The sequence below is a fragment of the Electrona antarctica genome (genome assembly GCF_951216825.1).
Source record: "Electrona antarctica genome assembly, chromosome: 18".
Lineage (NCBI taxonomy): Eukaryota > Metazoa > Chordata > Actinopteri > Myctophiformes > Myctophidae > Electrona > Electrona antarctica.
In genome coordinates this window covers 24,165,486-24,189,733 of record NC_136799.1, presented here as the reverse complement: position 1 = coordinate 24,189,733, position 24,248 = coordinate 24,165,486, and the positions used below count along the sequence as shown (strand labels likewise).

The following is a 24,248-nucleotide window of genomic DNA, read 5'->3' as shown; positions in this document are numbered from 1 at the left end:
CCAATCTACAAGCCCTACCAGCTGTGAGCTCGTAGATCTGCTATTTCCGGTGCACAACCAAGTATAATTCGGGCTTAAATCTCACACAGACATCATGCGTATACAGAACCGGTGAACTCGCTCACACTGTCGCAGAGTGTTAGGTGAGATGCTAGAGATTGTAAGGTGTGTACAGTGTGCAACCACACACACACACACACACACACACACACACACACACACACACACACACACACACACACACACAGGTCATTGATCTGAAATACACACCCACAAAATACATACGGATGCAGTAACTTCACATGCACACCTGTGTGTGTGTGTGTGTGTGTGTGTGTGTGTGTGTGTGTGTGTGTGTGTGTGTGTGTGTGTGTGTGTGTGTGTGTGTGTGTGTGTGTGTGTGTGTGTGTGTGTGTGTGTGTGTGTGTGGTCACAGGTTGTTTGCATGTGCGAACAGAGGATTGATTGTGTAGGCTGAGGTAATGGAGGGGAGGCAGGGGAGGAGAGTGCAGGTGGTGGTGGTGGGGGGGGGGAATAAGGGGCAGAGATGAGTGGGAGTCGTTCACTGAAAAGGGCACACGTGTACCGCTTGATCGATTGAGAGTTTCCTTACCTCCACTCCCCTCGTCTTCAGTGCTCTCTCACATTCAATCTCTACTTTCTGTCTGTCTGTCTGTCTGTCTGTCTGTCTGTCTGTCTGTCTGTCTGTCTGTCTGTCTGTCTGTCTGTCTGTCTGTCTGTCTGTCTGTCTGTCTGTCTGTCTGTCTGTCTGTCTCTCTCTCTCTCTCTCATCATCTTTAGTGTTTCCTCGTTCCCTTTCTCTTTTAGACTCTGGACGCACCCTAAGGTCCTTGGTCATTTACAGTACATTGCGTTCATATTTGCCATGTCATACATATTAGAAGCACATCTTCTACATTTCATACCTTCCTACAAAAACGAAAGAAAAACAGCGTAACTGGGACAATAATCAAAATGTACCCCCCCCCCCCCCCCCCCCCCCCCCCCTCTACAGCTGATAGCGTCAAACTTGGAGGGGAAGAGCAGTCCCAGTGAGGTGCTGGTCTGCACCACGAGTCCAGACAAACCAGGTCCCCCATCTACCCCCTGCATCACTGCAGCAAGCCCCTATGGATTCACCGTCACCTGGGGTAAGACCTGTTGTTGTATTGAATGCTTATCTACCCCTGTGATGTTCATCAGCCCCCTGCATCACTGCAGCAAGCCCCTATGGATTCAAACCACAGACTGTAAAAAAGCAATGGACACAGTGATGCCATGGGTTTTTACAGACCCATTTTGAAGCCTGTTTTTCAGCAATTTCAAAATGTTTCTATATACGGTCCGAAGTGCAAACGGAAATGAATGCTATTGGCTGCAACCGGAGCGATGGCGCGTCTTCACTCGCTAGAACCAGTTAATCATTAATTCATTCAAATGTACTAAACGAATGTCATGATGATCAAAAAGATTATTTAAACTAGCGATTGAATTGAAAACACAAAGTGTTTATGAAAAGGTTTACTAAGGTAATTAAATCAAGTATAAAGTACTTCTGCCCAAAACCTCATTGACTCGTATTGAGATTATAATGTATTGCAACTAATAGAAGGTGAAATAGCGACATCTGTCGGGCCATTTATGGGAACAGCAGACTGAAAGAGAACCCGGAAGTGAGCATCTATTCAAACGCAGGGGGTTTGCGTATTGAGTGCTAAATGTGAGTTTTATCCTGCTGCCAATCCAGGCCACCACTGAATCATCACATAACGTAACGTCAACCACAAGAGTGGGCAGTGTTGACGCATATTAAACAAAACATGTCTAGTGGGCTTAATAATGAACATGGAAAGGCCAGAGCACACATGAACGCAGCAACTCCCACAGTACCTTAACAATGAACATGGAAAGGCCAGAGCACACATGAACGCAGCAACTCCCACAGTACCGGGTCAATTTAACTCAGTAGGCTGGAATGAGAAGGAAGAAGGCATAATTACCTTCTGTGAGTCAATAGAACTCATTCCCTTAACTCTTTGAGCGTTTCAAGGATTTCTATATAGTAGGTAGACTTCTCTATGGCCAGAATGGCGTTTTTGAATGATTTATTGAAAATTCTCTGTTGTGAATGTGTGACAACGAAAGACCTTCAGAGAAAGCTTGACTTGTCTGCTTACAGGAAAAAAATGAGTTGATAAAATGTTTAGTTCTTGTGTTGGAAGCCATTTAAAAGAGCCTGCATTTACACTGTTTCTGTTTCTAGGACAACCAAAAAAAGTTATGCCCGGTTGAAGTTTTATTTTCTAAATAACTTTTTTTCTGCTGGGCATACATAGCCATGCAATATCTCATTTTAAAGGGTGAGTTGTCTAGTTCAATTAAAATAAAATAAAAAGTTTCTCACATGTACCACTGTAGATATTTTGCCATCTATAAATAGCATGGTCAGTCATGATCAATCTGACCTATCCAGCTAAAAGTCCCCATAGCTCTGAAATTGGAACATCATATAAACTCAATTCTTTTTTGGGGTAAAATTAGACATTCTAACGCACATTTTGATATATACCATGTTTACATAGTCTTACCAGTACCTTGTCTATTCATGCATGTATCTCAAAAACCTGTTATGAAGAAACACAGTTTTGATAAAAAACACATCCAAGGACATTGTTTTGATATGACTTGGTGCCCATGATATGTATCAAAATATAGACTTGAATGTATACTGTATTATAAAAAAGAAATTGAGTTATTACCATCTACCGTTACAGAGTAAATCACAGTTGAAACTTGCTTAGTCATATACAATAAACCTCACAATAGTGAACAAAATAGTCATGACAGGTCTAACTCATTGTAAAAGTGTCTTTTATTTTTTACGACTACTAACATAATAAAATGATAAATATTACAGAAAATAAATAGGCCTACATACAAAACAGTTACTCCTCCCCTAGCTCTGATCCATAGCTCTAAATGCGCATTTAGAGCTATGGATCAGAGCTACTCCTCCCAAATGTCCCCAAACCCAGTCCTTGACGGTGTGTGTGTGTGAGTTAACCTGACTCCGCCATATGGGGCAGCAGAGTGTACACTGTGTTCCCCCCTCCTGCTCCCATCTGGGAACTCTCAGGCAGACTTGATGCCCGGCCACAAAACGGCCTGGCCAATCAGCAGCAGCTTCTAGCAACTTCTAGCAGCAGCTTCTAGCTTCTACTAGCTGCTGCTGATTGGCCAGGCCGTTTTGTGAGCAACTTCGCTTCTAGCTGCTGCTGATTGGCCAGGCCGTTTTGTGGCCGGGCATCAAGTCTGCCTGAGAGTTCCCAGATGGGAGCAGGAGGGGGGAACCCAGTGTACTCTCTGCTGCCCCATCTGGCGGAGTCAGGTTATGTGTGAGTAGGCTAAATAAAAAAAACACCCAAAAACTGCCCCCCCTGAAATGAATGAATGAATGAATCCGGTTCAGTGTCGGAGAACGCCATCGCAGTCTTGACTCTTCATCCTCCTCCTCCTCCTCCTCATCTGATGCCAGTTCTAAATATATAAAAAGAAATAAACATTTTAGCTGTAGTCAGTGCACGCTACTATTACATGGCGTTTTACCCGGCTGCTGGCGATCAATGATTGTATTGTGCAGTGTCTTTGTGGGCCGAGTCGTGGCATGACAAATACAAATAGATGCTTGTATAAGTAGTATCACGATAAAATAATATGGCAACGTTAGAATGAAACACCAATGAGTGATCGGTGGTAATGTAGCTAGCTGCCCAGGGTATATCCAGCACCATTGCGTCGCAATCATCCAGCAACATTGGTACTGGCTATTGCCCGGGCTTGTGGCCCGGCCAATAGCCAGTACCATTTGTGCAGTGTTTGTTAGCAACTACTACTAGCCAACAGCCAGTGGAATGTGGTGACGTGATGGTGCTGGATATACGCTGGGCAGCTACATTACACGCGATCACTCATTGGTGGTGTCATTCTAACGTCGCCATATTATTTTATCGTGATACTAATTATACAAACATCTATTTGTATGCCACGATGCCACGATTCGGCCCACAAAGACACAGTACAATACATTCATTTGATCAGATGTTTTTGTTAGCTACGTCGATCACCTATAGTACCGACCCTTGTTATATATTCTCCGACTATGCATGTCACGATGACTAAACCAGTTAGATCTATCCATATATGGTTCTACCACATCTATCTGATATCAGCACTAGGTCGGCTCGGGCCAAATATAGGGATCGTCTTACTAGACATGTCATATTAGGGCATTTTCGAATACAATAAAATTACCTTTTAGCGAAGGCATCAGCCTTGGTGGTAACTCCGGTGGGGAGAAGAAAAAACACTGCACACGTGTAATCCGCGAGGGTGGATGTTGCAGCCCGGCCAACGGTCTGGGACTGGAGAATGCCACTGGACACGGATGGATCATTTTTCAGATTGTTTTTTTTGCGGCGACTGCAAACCTGGCTGAAAAACTCTTCCTCCAGTGCCCACCTCGGAGGAGTCAACCAACCCCCCTGTTCACTGGGGGCTGGGCGTCAGTTTCCAATAGGAAAGCATACACGTGTGTCACGTGACACGGGAATTCTGGGAAATGTAGTTGATATTTATGCTCAATACTATATACAGAGGTGCGGACCGAATTAATATATTGGTATTAATAAAAAAAGAGAACTACGGAAAATCACGTACAGGGCAGAAAAGACTAATGCAAAACTCCACGTGTTTTCCAGTAGTAATCTGTCTAAGGGTTAAATGCAACCAAACTGCAATATTTATTAACTTTAGTAGGCACAGAAATCACCCCAGTAACAGAAATAGTGTAATTACAATGAACTGCCAATGTACTAGTTTCACTTCTCATAAAGTCACTATACTTTGTTATTGTAGGACAGAATTCTTAGAAATAAGAAAGAAAGAAAGAAAGGAAAGCTCCTCTTAATAAACCACAAAAAACAAATGTTTATATAAAATTATATTAAACATGAATATAATACATATTTTTGTATACATTATTCATCTATCTAATATATTAGTGTTCATAGTCAGCTGTAGTACATTTACACATACTGTACTGTATGTGACGATGCTTCTGTCCTGTAGATCCCCCCCAGGACAACGGTGGCTCCGAGGCTCTCACATACCTACTGGAGATCTCCGAGGGCTGCTCTGAAGGTAGGCTCCATAGTCTACATGTACCTCTCCCTAGACTGGAACTCACCTACAGTTGGGTGCCACCGATATTGTCCCTTATCATTTGACCCATTTAGGCCTGACCTCAAAATTTAAAAAAATCCTTCTAAATCCTGAAAAAATCCTTCTACATTTTCACGATTTTTCAAAAATAGCAGACCTACAAGCTCGTAGCGCGCCACTCGGTGGCGCGCTATGAGCTTGTAGATCTGATATTTTTCAATAGCTAAATTATAACATAATGTTTAAAACACCAAAAGGGGTTCCCGCCCCAAAATGGGTTAACTGTCCTTTTGCGCAGATCACGCAAACCTCAGCAAAAAGAAAAGGACAATATCGATGGCCTCCAACTGTACCTCTCCCTAGACTGGAACTCACCTATGCTTTTTATGGCGTAGGCAGCTCCCGGCAGGATCCGCTGGGAGAAACTGGGTGCAGCTGCTGGACAAGTGGACATGAGACTAATTAATTAGAGTGACAGAGTGTGTACGTGTGTGCGTCAATTTAACAAAGGTGCAGAAGATCAGAAATCAGCAGAGAGTGAGTGACGTTTGCGCTACTGTATCATGCCAAATTGAAGTGGACTAGGCCACTTTTTTTCTCCCTGGAAATAAAAACGTCTGGGTTGCCGAGGCTAACCTCTCCCTAACTTCACCCTAATCCAATTTATTTCACTCTCTCCTATTAAAAATAATATATACTTTTTATTACACTGATTATAATGCTTATTACTTGATACACTCCATACAATCATTGTCTTCGCCAGACTGAAGGCATGGCCGAGACCATCCGCCCGTGTTTTTCTGCCATATTTTCATGCTGATTGTCTAAGACTGACTTCTACTACCTGGCCTGGTGGAGTCCTGTGCTCTGAGGAGACTGACTTCTACTACCTGGCCTGGTGGAGTCCTGTGCTCTGAGGAGACTGACTGAACTACTACCTGGCCTGGTAGAGTCCTGTGCTCTGAGGAGACTGACTTCTACTACCTGGCCTGGTGGAGTCCTGTGCTCTGAGGAGACTGACTGAACTACTACCTGGCCTGGTAGAGTCCTGTGCTATGAGGAGACTGACTTCTACTACCTGGCCTGGTGGAGTCCTGTGCTCTGAGGAGACTGACTTCTACTACCTGGCCTGGTGGAGTCCTGTGCTCTGAGGAGACTGACTTCTACTACCTGGCCTGGTGGAGTCCTGTGCTCCGAGGACCACATTGTTTCCTGGTTGAATGATATTTTAACGTTAACTTAACATACATGCCATACAATAAATAAATGATGTTATAACATTAGTTGTGCACACTCCATAGTCCATAGTGGATTCTTTTAACTGGAACTCCTCAAACATTGATTCCAGAACTCATTAGTTTATGCTCTATTCTACCATTTACCAGACACACACACACACACACACACACACACACACACACACACACACACACACACACACACACACACACACACACACACACACTTCCCTTCACATCTTAGTGCAGTTTCTTGCAATGGCTGCTGTCAGGTGACAGCTGCAGCAGTTGAGATGTTTAGCTGAATAACTGATTTCCAGCATGCTGCTGGTTCTGTTGGGATCAATACACAATACACAATCAAAATCATTGTGGGAATCGCAGAACAGGTGTTTAAATCACAATGCCCTGCCATTTCACAGGCATAATGAGGCATTTCATAATCCAACACCTACATCTTACGATCGTCAAAAGAACATAGAGCAACACAATGCAGCGTACAGTTGTTATGTCAAGAACACGTAAATGTGCCTTTACTTTAGGAGGTGTTGTGTAACCACTCTTTACTTTTTCTTTTGTGTGTGTGTGTGTGTGTGTGTGTGTGTGTGTGTGTGTGTGTGTGTGTGTGTGTGTGTGTGTGTGTGTGTGTGTGTGTGTGTGTGTGTGTGTGTGTGTGTGTGTGTGTGTGTGTGTGTGTGTGTGTGTGCAGCGAGTCAATGGGAGGTAGCGTACAGCGGTCCAGCAACAGAGTGTGTTTGTGAGCGCCTGACGCCTGGGACCTCCTACCGTCTACGTGTGTGTAGCATCAGCACAGGAGGACACAGCCCAGTAAGACACACACACACACACACACACACACACAGCCTGTATTTCAAGTGTGGGCATTTGAGGACACGACTTCAGAGACAAGTAGACATTAATGATCTTACTGATGTACTCGTTAAGATCCTGAATGTTAATCTAACTCTGAAAGACCCTTGCCAGTCCATTTTTACATTTAAAGGAGCATTCAGTGATTTGGGTGATTTGGAAAAAAACCCGGTCCACCCGGTAACAAGATGTGCACATGCACACGCTCTACAGTGGGGGAAGTACAACAGACCAACAGCACGCGCACCAATGCCAGCCACACTCGATCATGATTGGAGGAAGGTACCTCTCATCCTGATTGGATGAAAGCTTTGCCACCCAAAGCCCAAACCGAAACTAGGGTTTTTTTACCCCAGGGGCTCACTGGGGACAGGGAGGAACTCCTTATATGGTCAGCACACTTTATAGTAGGGAGGATTATCCAAAAAACAAGAACAAATAAGTGATAGTTGAATTAAGTGAAATCACTGAATGTACCTTTAACCCATTTTGGGCGGGAACCCCTTTTGGTGTTAGCATTATGCTACAAGCTCATAGCGTACCACCGAGTAGAACGACTGACATAGAAACATAGCTTTTTTTCAGAAAACTGTCAGGATGTAGAAGACATTTTTAGAATCTGATCTCAGGTCAAAATGGGTTAACACCAATACCCTGACATCAACATTCCACATTCCAACATTCCTTCTCTGATGATTGATCATTGTTATTTGACTGCATTTCCCATGCTCCTCTCTGCTCCCCAGTGTACTGTTAGTGTTCCGGTCCGCACGTTAAGTGTCCCTCCAGGGCCCTGCCAGCCGCCCAGGATTGTGGGTAAAGCCAAACACAAGGAAGTTCAGTTAGAGTGGGGTGAGTGTGCACGAACACAAATACACGCAAACATGTATACAGTATACACCCTCTGTCTCTCACGCACGCACGCACGCACACACACTGTGTTGTTGTTTTTGTTTGTTTGATAGCTTTTGGCTGCTTTTCAGTAACACTTAGAGGACTTACATCAGCCTCTGGCTCTTTTCACCTAATTCATCCATAGTTTAGCCCATTAAAAGGCTAATTCCAGCCTAACCTCACCTAATGCTGTCCCATTACGGCTGATTAGACTTGTTTCGCATTGGCAGGCGTAAGCCTCCAGTTGTGTTATTTAATTTGATAAATGTGGACTGACATAAGAAAATTAAAGAGGTTGAGCAACCTCTCGCTTTAACGGGTGAACTACATCTGGCCTGTGCTTCACTTTCAATCAGGCTAGTTTGGGGTCGCGTTGGGACCATTAGCGGACTGATTTGAAGGTCAGACATTATTCACAGCAGGCATTTTCCCGCCCTTTGTCGCTCCTCCTCATTAATCTCACATCACCACCTTTGGGAATACATAGATAGATGAATAGATCAATGAAGGCATGAATCCAATATCTGCAAGACATTTACCTGATATAATGATCGAAACATCCGGTTATTGTAGACTGAAAACAATCTTCAACAAGGTTCTCAAGGTTCAAGGTTCTTTATTATTTGTCTCCCGAGGAAGAAATTTGTCTTAGACAAAGGGCCCGCATGCAAGCGTAGCCCTTATGCCCATGTCGCCGCAGAGCAGCGCCAATACATCTTTCTTGCAACATCAAAGAAAAATAAAAATAAAACAAAGCAGGGGGGGGGGGGGGGGGGGGGGAGCATAAGAAGACATCACATCACATTTCACAACAAATATTCTTAAGTACAAGCAACGTTTTCAGCATGCATGCAAGTATACGTCTGCTAATCATTTCATCCATTGACCACGTGCGAGCGTATAGCCTATAAGTGTACATGTCGCGCATGGAATAATTATGGTATACCGTCTGAAAAAACCTATAGGCTACAGCACTGGTTGCCCGGGTTATTGCACCTCTCTTATTTTATGTTTTCCTCTACTTTTTCTTTCTTTCTTTTCATCTTCTCTCATCATCTTCCCCTCTCTCTCTCTCTCTCTCTCTCTCTCTCTCTCTCTCTCTCTCTCTCTCTCTCTGTCTCTCTGGTTGTGTCCGTCCAGACTCTCCTCTCTCAGAGGGAGTGTGTGAGGAGTGTGTGTTCAGTTTGGAGATGAGCGAGGCAGACACTGAGCCAGCAGAGTTGTACCATGGGACGGAGCTGCAATGCACCGTGGGTAGTCTGCTACCTGGAGCCACATACAGTTTCCGGCTCCGGGCAGCCAACGAGGCTGGGGTAAGACGCAAGACACGCACGCACGCGCACGCACGCACGCATATACAAACATACTGTATAGACTAAATTTCAGGCTGTATACAATAACATAGCTGCCATGAACGTCCTGTTTGTCTCCCTTGCCCTGGGAAACTACATAAACGGTCAGAGAAACAAGAGTTGCTACCTGGCCAGCTGGCCGACAAAAAACATGTAAGATGTTAGGGTTGTTTTGAAACATAATTAACTGTATGCAGCAGTTAATGGGTGTTGTGGGCCATTAAATATCAGCACAGAGAGGACTATGAAAATGTTCAGTAACACTGACAATTAAAAACAAAAAACACGCACACACGCGCACACGCACACACACACACACACACACACACACACACACACACACACACGTACATGCAGTGTTCCCAGAGCAGTTTGCCCCAGACAGCCCAAATAGAGTGAGCATATACGGTGAATGTTCTGCACTCTAGCTGTAATCAGATTGGTTTGGTCAGTTAGCCCCTGAGTGGAGGGAGCAGACACTCACACACACACACACACACACACACACACACACACACAACGCAGAGGGCACGTGCAGAGGACACATTCAAGACAAGAGGTCCAGTGCATGTGTTATACTGTATACCTACAGTGTAAACCAGGGGTATGCAACCTTAGGCACGGTTGCCAATGTTGCCACAGGGGAGGGCCATCACTGGCACAGGTGTGAGAGAGAGAGAGTATTTTTCTTTTTAAATGAAATATTGACATATCACATCTGTTTGCAAATTACAAGCTGTACATAATTAATTGTAATTTACGTTCATTCAAACTCTGAGTGGGGAGGGAGGGAGTCTGGGTTATGTATCTGAGTCTAATGATTGATCATCATAATGTCCTGATGTGAAAGAAAGTATTTAAAAAAAAATAGCTTGTTATTACGTACGTATGGGAAATCAAAATCTGTTGGAAAAATAATGATGTGGTGTCATTAATTGATTTGACTATGTCCACAAGGTTATGGTATTTATCGCCCCACATCCAGGCTTTTATGTAACACTACCACGTACACACAGACACAAACCCATCCTCCAGACTACATCGTCAAACGGAGACACTTGATAGCAAAACAATTCTCCCTACCGTTGACATTTGGAGGTCTCTGATGCAATCACAACAAACACACCCCACGTCCTCCCCCAGATCATCTCCAAGGTCAATAACTGCTCTGTCATTTCTCTTTCCTTTTCTCTGAGGGGAAAGTAAACTTCATGGGCAGATAAAATGGCAGTCAGTCAGTGGAGAGATAATAATTAAAAAACCAGATCAATTACAAATTAGAATTGAGCAGACTTACAATTGCGAGTAAACGGTATAAACCCTAGTCGGCAAACAATAGGGTAAATGGAGTTAGAGTGCAATGAGATCATTTTAGTCCTTCAAAGTATCTGTACACTTTTTGCCCGTAGCATCGCCATTGTGTGTGGATTTTGCAGTATGTCTATTGTCTATACCTCCAGGTCATCCATGCCTGCTCCAGTGCTGAATGTGTACATGTTTGTGTGCTTTTTATTTCTTTTAGTTTGGAGTGTACTCAGAACCAACAGAGGTGACAACTGCAGCAGGTCCTCCTGGCCAGTGTGCGGCGCCACTCATCACTCTCAATGGCAACACATGCTTAACGCTCAGCTGGGAGGTGAGACACGCACACACGCGCACGCACGCACGCGCACACACGCGCACGCACACACACACACACACACACACACACGCGCGCACACACGCACACACACACACACACACACACACACGCGCACACACGCACACACACACACACACACACACACACACACACACACACACACACACACACACAGAGGAATTAAATTGATGGGGTGGATGGATGAGGGCCTGTAAAAAAGGACACATACAGTACAGTGCTTTCCCCGCAACAACAGAAGCTGAACGGAAATGTCAATTATTATGTTTAAAAAAGGGTGGGCACTCTAATTCTCATTTCCACTGACTTAGAAAGTCATCTCGTTGAAGTTCTGGTATCAAGGATATACACTTATTTTTGAGGGGCGCCAGCCGCTCCTATACACTAGTTTAATGTTTGTCTTTAGTTGTGAACTTGTGATCCATCCAGCTGCTCTGCCGGAAATAATTGTATGTAAACATTGGTCTTTCTAAATTACCTTTTGTGTTCAAATCACCTGGTTTGTCCTCCCTCTTTTAGGTGACATACTCTGGGAGTGAGTGAGAAAACATATTGTTTTGGCATTTGCGTACTTCAGGACAGTAGCATTCTGGTCCGGTTCTAATTGCATCTGCGGTTTCCATAATGTCTTGAATCGATTTATCAAATGGATCTTCTCTTTTCCCCGCAGTACCTTTGGCCATGACTAGATTACCATCTTCAAACTGAATTAGCACGTTTTACGGGTCTGTATCTGTAACTCTTTGAGAGCGTGCAAACTTAAAGGGAACGTAAGGATCCATGTTGTTCCATTTTATTCACTCTCTGGGTTAAATGATCACTGAGGAGTCCAGAGGGGTCTGGGGCAGACATTTCAGAGGTTGTGTGTATCTGTGTGTTACAGAGTCCAGAGGGGTCTGGGGCAGACATTTCAGAGGTTGTGTGTATCTGTGTGTTACAGAGTCCAGAGGGATCTGGGGCAGACATTTCAGAGGTTGTGTGTATCTGTGTGTTACAGAGTCCAGAGGGGTTTGGGGCAGACATTTCAGAGGTTGTGTGTATCTGTGTGTTACAGAGTTCAGAGGGGTTTGGGGCAGACATTTCAGAGGTTGTGTGTATCTGTGTGTTACAGAGTCCAGAGGGATCTGGGGCAGACATTTCAGAGGTTGTGTGTATCTGTGTGTTACAGAGTCCAGAGGGGGTTGGGGGCAGACATTTCAGAGGTTGTGTGTATCTGTGTGTTACAGAGTCCAGAGGGATCTGGGGCAGACATTTCAGAGTACCGCCTGGAGTGGGCCAGAGAGGACGAAGCCATGGAGCTCATCTACTCTGGAACAGCCACACAGTGTGAACTATCAGACCTGACGCCTGCCACCTTCTACTGCTGCAGGCTACAGGTAATACGCACTCTGATGCACGCACGCACGCACGCACGCACACACACACACACACACACACACACACACACACACACACACACACACACACACACACACACACACACACACACACACACACACACACACACACACACACCAATAAATAAACACACACTAGACCACTCACAGTGGGCGGCGGTGGCTCAGGGGTAGAGTGGCCGGATGGGCACCGCAAGGTCACCAGTTCGAATCCGGGCTCCCCCAGAGTTAGTGTTGAAGTGTCCTTGAGCAAGACTCTGAACCCCTCCCGATGTGCTGGTTGGTGCCTTGCGTGGTTTCCTCCGCCATCGGTGTGTGAATGGGTGAATGTAATCTATGTAAAGTGCCTTGGATAAAGGCGCTATATAAATACACCATTTACAGAAACACACAGCAGTGTACATACAAATGCAGGCAAACACCTTGGACAAAGTACAGACACACAGTGAAAGGTGAAGGGTAATGGGTTTTCTGAAAGCTTAGATTTAATAGGAAGCGCCCCCCCCCGTCCCCCCCCCCCTGTCTTCTTACAGGTCATTTATTTTTACTCACAGAATTAAATGAACACTCAGGATTATATTGTGTGTGCACTCAGAAACATGCACGCACGCACGCACGCACGCACGCACACACACACACACACACACACACACACACACATGCACTTGTGATGTGGCCTTTTCACTGGGTTATGAATTGTATGAAAGCATATTACATGGTTACTATATTTATTTATGAGCTCCTTTTATAGGGTTTATTTATACATGATGAGCGAGACTATGTGTGCGTGCGTGCGTGCGGATGAGAAACAGACAGCGTGAAGACCAAGCGTGAAGACCAAAGGTTTTACGTTTTGTTTTACATCTAAAGGTTAGGTTTATGGGTTAGGGTTAAGCCTGATTTAAAGTTAGAGCGCTGGTGTCGTGCACCGATAATGCACATTTCTAGCTTTTACATTTTTAAATCACTGTCATACATTTTTGCCGTCCTCACATAGTTCACATAGTAATACACACATCTTGTATGTCAGGTACTGTATAAACAGATGTGCAGAGAACATCTGTGAGTACATTGATCTCGGTGTGACCTCTGTCTACCGGCTCTCAACACCCCACCCCCTCCCCCTCCCGCAAATCTGCACAAAATTACATTTAAGCATAACTTGCTTGAAGTGCCTGAGGTGGACTTGATTTATTCGACACTCAAACAGAAGTGGATGTATTATCTTCTGGGAGACGTGTCAAAATCTAATCACAGAGTCGGTTCAAAGTGTGTTTGAAAGATGAAGATAAATCAGGCATACTGTATGAATAAATACTGTCTGCGTGATTGTCCTTCTTAGTGACCAACCCCAAGTACAAACCTCAGTTATAATATATATTAGGTTACACACTATAACACTATAGATAAGTTTGTTATTAGAGAAACATGTTCGGCTCTACAACTCCAGGTGCGCTTGATTTACCGTGCCATAAACGTACAGTGGCAGATGATGTTACTCTTTCATCCTCTACTAGATTAATCTTGTAGCTGTCGCTCTGAAGCTTGGCAAGAACATTCTCGAGGAGACACCTCCTGCATCTGCTGTGCCTTTTATACTGGGGCATATGGTCTATATTATAATACTACTGTATATCACTATGGAATTAAAGTACTTCAAAAAAATGAAAGGTTAATGTAAAATGAATCGCTTGTTTTATTCCATTTATTGGAATATTCAAATGGTCCTGGATCCCCCACATGTAGTCCCTGTCAGGGTCCCTGGGTTTGGGTCATGTCTATAGGCTCCAATACACATGAAGTCACCAGCCGTTAATTTTCACCTGTCACTGAAGCGTTTCACCTGTGGGCGTGACGTAGCTGAGCTCTGGTCCATATCGTGTTAGAAGGACGTCTCCTTAACGCTATGGGAATTTCAAGCATCTGCTGCGCACGCATCACAGTCAGACTGCACAGCCTGTCGAAAGAACACTTTCTCTACTCACCAATACAAAGACGGTTTTACCTAGTGGACGCACTCTGAGCCCCCCACCACACGTATAAAATGCAGTTTTTGGGCAGAAAAGAAAATATTTCACCGGAAGAAAAAATATGTTTTAGTTACTACACTGCACCCTCTACAGAATAGGAAAATCCCATTGACCAGATTTTTCCTTCCGGGGAAATATTTTCTTTTCTGATCAAAAGGTGTATTTTAGATGTGAATCTTTTGCACAGGTCTTCTCCCTCAATGAGTTTGCATCATGAAAATGAGATTATTATGAGTGAAAATAGATTGAAGGGCATTTGATAAATAGGACCCTTGAAGTGAATACAGATGTATTGCTGTTACATGACACTGGCACTGCAAATGGCCGATAGTGTACCCTATGGTTTTGTTTGTCAGTTGTGCTTCTCTACCCAACACTACTACTGTCTCTGTTTCTCTTGTGCTTTTTTCATCTTGCCCAAAACCTTTTACATTTATCCTTCCCCCTCTGTCTTCCTTGAAGATGGAGGGGGCCTGAAGTGCTCATTAATCCGTCTCCTATGTTCTCTTTTCTCGTGTCCCTTGCATCCATCCGGCTCAGTTCATCAGACTCAGTTCATCAGTCTTTCTGTCCATTCATTAACCTTTCGTCTTGATCTCTTCTCTCCATCTCTTTCTCTCCCCAAACTTGCTTATTCTCTCCATGTCAGCCTTTATCATTCCCTGTCCTTCATCTTTGTCCTCGTCTCATTCGTATTCAAATGTATGGGCATAGTGTGCATATAGGACGGAATTCAAATGCTCCAAACAATGAATGGGTTCAAACCGGTAAAATCCAGTAAACAAGACAGGGTATTATAATGGCGTGGTTTCCATGTGGATCTCAGACTTCATGTGGCCAATCTAGGGTGGCTGTCATCTATGGCAGTCGTTCCCAAACTGCCCCCAAAAGATTTTTTTGTGGGGTCAGTAAACAAACCAACATACAGTATACACTGTATTGTAAATGTAGAAATGTGCAGATACCCTGTATAGACTTGCTGTATACTATACAGTAAGGTAAGTCTATACAGGGTATCTGAAATATGATTATTTTGGGGGGTCACAGCCTGAAAGCTTGGGAACCCTTGTTCTATGACATTAGTTCTATGACTTCAGTAATGTCATCACTCAGCTCCATGTTTGGCCAAAGTTTCAGCCTAGTCCAAACTCATTTTTGACTTCCAGTATTTAGAACAATTTTTTAATTCACAATAAATCTGTCACTGAACGGTCCAGTGCTTTGCTAGATTAGAGCCAGTCATGAACAGAGTGCTCTGAAATGAAAAGCTGTGACCCTCCATTTGACCAAAATAAATTACCATTATCACACACCATGGCAAATGAAGTTAAGTAATGAAGGACAGTCATGGTGTGAATGGGTAAGTGCCTGATTCCGAAATGAGAAGCATGTTTTTTTGTAATCGATTAATAGATACGACTTCAAGTCATTTGTTACACTTTGGCCAGGAACCAGAGAAATAACAATGAATGTCTGTTGTTGACAAACTCAATATTGTCGTAAAACCTAAAATGTGTGTGGCTCTCCCTTGGACTAAGATTTAAAAAGCATGCCCAATTTGCCCATACATTTGGAACATTCCATAAGGTATTGGATATCATGCGTGTTCACATTGTCCCATTCCTGTTGCTCTTTCAGGCGGTCAATCAGGCGGGGGCGGGCCCTTACAGCGAGCAGGTCAGCTTCCAGACCCCGGCCACCTGTCCTGACCCGGTCTCCACCCTTTGCCTCCTGGACCCCCCCTCGTCGGAGTCGGACCACCTCTCCCCCTCCACCTGCCTCTTCCTGAAGTGGGAGGAGCCCAGTAGCAACGGGGCGGAGATCTCCTCTTACGTGGTCACGCTGGACGGCCAGACCATCGCCGAGGAGACGGGCTCCAGTCACCTGGTCACGGGCCTGCAGCCTGACAGCGAGTACAGGTATGTTACATCACTATGTCCAGTCACCTGGTCACAGGCCTGACAGAGAGTACAGATGCACTACACATCACTATGTCCAGTCACCTGGTCACAGGCCTGACAGAGAGTACAGATGCACTACACATCACTATGTCCAGTCACCTGGTCACAGGCCTGACAGAGAGTACAGATGCACTACACATCACTATGTCCAGTCACCTGGTCACAGGCCTGACAGAGAGTACAGATGCACTACACATCACTATGTCCAGTCACCTGGTCACAGGCCTGACAGAGAGTACAGATGCACTACACATCACTATGTCCAGTCACCTGGTCACAGGCCTGACAGAGAGTACAGATGCACTACACATCACTATGTCCAGTCACCTGGTCACAGGCCTGACAGAGAGTACAGATGCACTACACATCACTTTGTCCAGTCACCTGGTCACAGGCCTAACAGCCTGACAGCGAGTACAGGTACACAGGTCACATCATTATTTCATAATTAATGTGTTATTATTTGTGGGATTAACTGCATCAGGTAAATGCTGCTATTGTCAGTGCTGGGAAAGTGTGCATTAATAACTCATTGTTTCAGTCTGTGACTCTGTGTCCGTTCCCTGCCAGAGGTCCTTTCAGTGAGGTGCTTTATTCAAGGGGCAAGATTAAATGACACCGGGTTTTAACCATACGTTAGCTAAAGGCTAAGCCATCCTCCCGCGGGAGGATGGCAGACCACCCGAGGCATGAATTTTGTGACCAACGACGCTTTACTTATGAGCCGTTAATAAAGCTCGTTTTCACCAAAAACGCAATCTGTGAAAAGGATCCGAGATTAAAGGGTTATAAAGTTTCACTTAACATTGAAATCAACGTTTTACAGACGTATTCTGGACAGTGGACACTGTATGTCCATACTAATAGTATTATGGACAGTGGACACTGTATGTCCATAGACTCCATACTAATAGCTACACAAAAATGTTGTGTAACAACTTTACACTTTAATTAGTTAAATTTACGGTGAGGATTTTACGGTGTATAATTATGGTGCTTGCATCAGAAATGATGTCAGACCCTCTTTCACTCACCCACAACACAACAACTGCAAGGCAACATTGGCAACCAGATTGTTTGTATTTTTGCGTGCGTGCATGTGTTCATTTCTGACTATTTCCAGGAAATAAAAGATTGGGGTGTGTGTGTGTGTGTGTGTGTGTGTGTGTGTGTGTGTGTGTGTGTGTGTGTGTGTGTGTGTGTGTGTGTGTGTGTGTGTGTGTGTGTGTGTGTGTGTGTGTGTGTGTGTGTGTGTGTGTGTGTGTGTGTGTGTGTGTGTGTGTGTGTGTGTGTGTGTGTGTGTGTGTGTGTGTGTGTGTGTGTGTGTGTGTGTGTGTGCACGTCAGAGCGGGAGGTGTGTGAAGTGGCCTGGTGATTGCATATTACGGCTTTCATTCTGGGCTTGTTTTTGTCACATCGTCACTCAGATCTCTTGCATAATAGCTGCTGCTGAGAAGGGGACACTGTGTGTGTGCGAGCGTGAATTATTATGCTTTTGAAGAACAAATGTCCCCCAGAACAATAGTAGAATTTGACATAGACATTTTGGGGAGAATTTTCCTGGTCCTCTTAACAGAAAGGGTCGTTTTATGTTTATGTAAAAAAAGAGTTAGTTTTTTAGAGTTAGGCTTACCATTAGGAAAAGAGGGGTTAGGACATAGGCATTTAGGTTTAGGCGTTAGGGTGCAAGTTTTCCCTATTTTAAATTTTATTTTTTTTAAATTGTGGTCCCATGTCACACACCAGCTATTTTCTGCGTGTGTGTGTGTGTGTGCGGCGCACCTGTGTGTGTGTGTGTGTGCGCCTGTGTGTGTGTGTGTGCGCCTGTGTGTCCGTGTGCGTGTGTGCGTGCGTGCGTGCACGCGTGCCTGCCTGATGACGGTAGTTCTGTTATTTACCAGAGGGGATTGTCCTGTTCATAATACATGTGTGTGGTGTTTTGTTTCAGTCTCCCGTTTTTGTTATCTTGGCTTGTAGGGTATTTCAGAATAATGTAGGTGTGTTTGTGGGTATGTACATGGAAAGTACTGTCTAAGTATTGTCTATATTTTATAACTTGATGGTATCAAATAACTTTAGCCTTCTAAAGTGACTGATTTGTTTCTTAATTGTTGGTTGGTTGTAGGGTCAGACTGCCATATGGTAGAGTATCAACAGTTCAACAATCATCCATGGTTATTTACTAAAACAATCCCCATTTATTTCCGGTCATGTTTTTTTGTATTTTCATGTCCCGAGTTGACAGTACCTGAAAAACTCCCCCAAAACCCATCTTGTTGTCAACTCGAAAATACCTTTAATTACCAATTATAAAAAAAATAAAAATAATAAAAATAATGGAATACAAATAAATAAATAAAAATAAACAAGAACAAAAAAGAAAGGGGGAGGGGCTCTAGTGGTGACGCATTTGACATCACAGACAAGCAGGGCAGTTATATTGCGCAAGAATGTATTTTCATAAAAGTACGAAGTGTACAGTAAATAGCACAGTTGCATGGATGCAATGTAGTGCGTTGCATTTCCTATGGCATGCATTAGTATTTGTGCATGGAGAGATTTGTGCAAACAGTGGTTTGGTACAAGAAGACAAACGGATAATAAATGGGTCCCCCCTTTTCAATTAGGGTAGAAGGATAGGCAATCCCATGCTTCGCCACTAGTGCGAAAAATGGTATAATGCCACAGACGAATAACAGTCTAAGTCCACACTATTGATCCATAATGTATAAATGATAGATAAGGGGTCAGGACAACGAGGCCTTTTCGTGGAGGTTTCAGTCTGAAATTTGGACTTAGACTGTTTTTCGTCTGTGGTACTCGGATTGGTCTCCTAAGTGGGCATGGTCACTCTAAGTGAACGTCATATCTGGCCAACGTCCTATGATCAGGGTTGATTACTGCTCTCCAAACCCCACATCACACACATACGGGACTATGATCAGGGTTGATTACTGCTCTCCAAACCCCACATCACACACATACGGGAAGTGAATCCAGGAAGTTTGTCAGTCTTGGTTTCTCCATCAGCTGCGTAATTGAGGTTATGCAGCCATGTGTAGACAGGTGTCTTTGCCAAGCACCTTCTTTTGCTCCATTAGATTTGCTTTCAGATTTTAAATGTCTCTGGAGCAGCTTTAAGACAGGAGGGCTGTCAAGCACAGCTTCACTGAAGGCATCAGTGATGATGAATGTTCACTTCACCGAATAGTACCCGAAATGAGGAGCAACATGACCTGTAATATTCTTATCCCGAGTGATGAAAGGAAATGACGCATGCAAAAGTCTAGGCACGTGCTCAGCATGTGTTGCTAATTCAATGCAAATTGGATTTTGACAGGATATATATTTTATTAATGGCTTGTGAATTTCATTCTGCATAAAGTTAAAAAAAATAGCACCTGCACTCTTTGTGGCAGAAAGTATATGCTGTAGTATGTGACAGTTTGAAAGACAGCCTATTTATGTACCTTTCCCAAATTTCCCTTTTTTGTTTTTTAGGGACATCACATTCATATTATACAACCATTTTTCAAATAGTGTTTCTTTGTCCACAGGTTTTTTTCATTTTTTAGACAGGAACAAAAAAAAGAATAAAAAAATATATACAGTAGCTGCAAGCAGCGATAAGGCGGGACCAAGAAAGAAGACAATACGCAATAAGAACAATATGCACAAATAAGAATCATGGGCTGAGTTGGCAGTGCCCGGATTTGAACCCATGACTTTGTGCTCCAAAGGCAAGAGCTCTACTGACTGAGCTATCCAGACACAGTCAGTTTTCTCATTATAAACAGTAACATCATTCAGTGTTTTTTGGTAACAAGTATGTGCCCTCGTTTTGGGCATGTCATTGTCATTATCCATTTCTACAGTGTGTGTGCTGTTCATGTGTTCATGTACAAACTTCTCTTCAACTGGAATTTCAGTTAATGGTCCATAGATTGTGTGTAGAACATTTAACGCAAGTTGCTCAAAAATCAGGGCAGAAAATCAGGTATAAGCATTTTTCAAACTGCTCAAAATGGCGGAAAATCTTAGGGCGGAGCTTACTTGTCAAAGTGACAGATGTGTTCCCCCTGATTCAAGGAACATGTGGAAACAAGTGCCATGAATTTTGGCCAAACAAAGCATGAGTTATGACTGTTCAAAGGTTTCATTTAAAAAAAATGCTATAGCGCCCCCCTTTGGCCAATTGGAGTAAGACTGCTTCCAGTGCTATTTGGCATGACCCTCTACTATACTGTAAAGTGACATAAGCATATAACGCTGCATGTATGTATTAGAGGCAGAAGTAGAACCGTATAGGTCCAAAGTTCACGTGTAGACGTTTTTGTGCATTTTGATCAAAGACCCTGGGAGGAGATACATTTTAACTGTTTTTCATATAATTCAAAATGGCAGGTGATCTAAAGGTCAGAGGTCAAAAGTCAGAACACGAAAGTTGTTCGGCACGAGGAGACACATATGTGTATAAAAGTGTCATTGCCAACGGTCAAATGGTTCATGAGATATGTACTTTCAAAGTTTGCATTTTCAATTGAGTGCTATAGCGCCACCCTTTGGCCAATGGCCAAAGTCACTTTGTGACTTCTTGGTCCCTTAATAAATAAAATAAAGCATATGGGAGAGATGGATGATGTGTACAGAAATTAAAGTACAATACAATATAATACTCATAGCCAGATGTATGGAGAACCGAGATGACTGGAAAGCTCGTCTGAGGACGACGTAGAGATAGGGAGACATAAGGGAGTTTTTGAAACTGTGAGCAGTAATTAAAATAAAAACAACAGAACCAAAAAAAAGAGACATGAGTAAGACAGAATCATTCAATCCTTGCCGCTACAAAATCTGGTCGCAAAGGAATAATATATTCCACCCAATTAGACCAAAACTTTATAAACTCTCTCAGACTTCTGCAGTCTGAGAGAGAAAGTGATCTGTTCCATATTATAAATATCATTTACTATCCCAATTTCCCATTTTAATCACATTAAGATAGGCTATTGAGCTAATTTAAATTAACTGCAGGCAATCAAAGCACTGAAAGTGGTCTATGCTGTGATAAGAGGGCATTCAGTATTATTTTTGTAACATAAGAACCTTAATATTGATGGCCAGTATGCAAATTTAGAAGGATTATTAACATTTTCTCTGCTTTCTACGATTATAATCGTACCCCCTAGGGTACGGCATCTGCCATCTACGTACATGTTCGTAGACAGCCGTATACTCTATATATGAAAGCGGCGACCGTCAATTTACCTTTTAGCATTGCTCCGGTTGCTATGGAGAGCCTCCGTCCTCACCAGCTATGGGATTTTTAAATCCAGCTCCATTGAGCCTCTATTATAAGAGGATTTTCAAAGACTTGTATCTCTAAAGCTTTATTTATTTATTTATTTATTTGACAGGGACAAAGCTCATTAATCAACATGTCAGTTTTCACCTCAATGTAAATGGGCCAGAGTTAGCCAAAGCTAATTTCCATCTGTAGTCCCTGGGCAGGCTCTTAAAAAATGAATGATAAAAGAAAGACAGTGTATGGTGTGCCAGCACACAACACCATGCGTTGATGCCATGTGTGCAATGTGCTAGCACCCAACACTGTCCGTACAAAAACACAATACAATACAGATAAAAGAAAGACAGAGTGTAGTGTGCCAGCACACAACACCATGCGTTGATGCCATGTGTGCATATGTGCTAGCACCCAACACTCTGTCCATACACAAACACAATACAATACAATACACTACAGGAACAGATCAACATGGTACAGGGGACAGAACAACTACATAGTGAAGTGAATAATGACACCGGTGAGAAATACTAAATGGTGCTGATAGTTACTCATGATTACAGATTTGAATTGTTTTTAGCCACCTTTTCAGGTTGAATTTGAAGGTCAGATAGTTGGAGGTCTCTTTTACTTCTGTGGGGAGACTGTTGAGCGCTGTCCATGGTGAGCTGTCGCACATCCTGACGATCGTAAATCATTTGTGACTTCTTTCACATGCTGCGGACATAACTGTTATATGACGAGAGCTAAGGGGTATGGCTAATCAATGTCCTCACAACAACAGCCCCCACCGTGACCTCACTGAATAGCCCGGAAATGAAAGGATCGTAGAGTGAGAGCGGACGGTTGGCACAGGCAGGTGTTCTTATGCTACCACCTAGGGACCAATAATGGAGTTAAAATGGGTCAGCGTATTCTTTTTGAGAATAGATCAAATAGATCTCTCTCGGGTGACTACTACTGACTCTGCAACTAATTTAAACAAGATTAAGTAAGATTTAGAAGATAAGGGTGATGTTTTTATGGTAGACTGATTTCTACTGTAAGTACCTTCTACTGTAAGTAATTTGGTAAAATATGGCTCTTGTTAGCTCTTGTAAGGAATGGGGGCTTTGAGGGTTTGTGTAAACCCAAACATTGAAGACAAAAATGTGTAAACAAAAATGTACGACAAAAGTGAGGATGCAAATTGTGATTGCCCAGAATGAGATGATGTACGATGACATAATGATAAGAGCGCCCCTCATTTCACACAGGTGTGATTTTTGAGGGCCTCCTATATACAGCTTTTGTCCCCACACGTCTCAAGATTTGCCATTGACAGTGAAGGGGAATTCAGGTCAAATGTCCGCTAAATCTTGTCATTGACAATGAACAAGAGAAATTGGGTAAAAATTCTGCTAAATATGACGTAAATTAAACATCAAAGCATTAAACGCCATTGACATTGAAGGGAAGATTTACGTCATATGTAAACGAGCAAATCAGATAACCAATCACAGGCAACAGGCATTCTGATTGGCCAGTATCAGATTATGCATGATGATGTATGATGATAAGAGCGCCTCTCACTTCACACAGGTGTGATTGTTGCTTAATTCTGATGTGTTTTGTGGTTGTAGTATGTACTCAGGTTAACAACTCAGTGTATACTGTGTTGTTTCCCCTTCTGTTTTTGTTCCTGCTTTGCTCTAAAGTTTAAAGCTTCTTGTGGTTCTTGTTAAAACAAAGGTGGAATTTCCAAGTAGCTCATTATTTACTTGAGCTTCTTTTACACATCATTACTTAACCTCATCATCATTATCTCATTTATATATACGTGGTTGATTTTTGTTGTCGCGTGTGTGTGTGTGTGTGTGTGTGTGTGTGTGTGTGTGTGTGTGTGTGTGTGTGTGTGTGTGTGTGTGTGTGTGTGTGTGTGTGTGTGTGTGTGTGTGTGTGTGTGTGTGTGTGTGTGTGTGTGTGTGTGTGTGTGTGTGTGTGTGCGTGCTCGCGCGTGCTTGCGTATGCGCGCTCGCGCGTGCTTGCGTGTGCGCGCGCACGCGGGTCGTAACCAGATGTACCTGTGTGTGTGTGTGTGTGCGTGCGTGCGTGTGTGTGTGTGGGATTTTACCGAATGAATCATCCAGCTGCAGGACTACTGAAAGGTTACTGATTGCTTTCTGTCAGGGTGTGTGTGTGTGTGTGTGTGTGTGTGTGTGTGTGTGTGTGCGTGTGCGTGTGTGTGTGTGTGCGTGCGCGCCCCACCACTGTGTGTGGCCATATTCACTTTGCTGCTGCATGAAATCCAATAAAAGGTGGAGTATCAGTCTGTAAATGTC

At 43.4% G+C, this 24,248-nt stretch overlaps 1 protein-coding gene across 1 annotated transcript in view; it reads left to right on the top strand.

Annotated features, from left to right (window-relative positions):
- fndc3ba (fibronectin type III domain containing 3Ba) overlaps positions 1–24,248 on the top strand; it is a gene marked incomplete at its 5' end in the record, with an annotated part of 122,265 nt that overhangs the window by 75,547 nt on the left and 22,470 nt on the right. The window contains 8 exons of the mRNA XM_079528915.1: positions 1,016–1,151; positions 5,128–5,199; positions 7,168–7,286; positions 8,075–8,180; positions 9,363–9,535; positions 11,097–11,210; positions 12,461–12,610; positions 16,300–16,580. Coding sequence (XP_079385041.1) covers positions 1,016–1,151; positions 5,128–5,199; positions 7,168–7,286; positions 8,075–8,180; positions 9,363–9,535; positions 11,097–11,210; positions 12,461–12,610; positions 16,300–16,580 — 1,151 coding nt within the window. The remainder of the gene's footprint in view (positions 1–1,015; positions 1,152–5,127; positions 5,200–7,167; positions 7,287–8,074; positions 8,181–9,362; positions 9,536–11,096; positions 11,211–12,460; positions 12,611–16,299; positions 16,581–24,248) is intronic.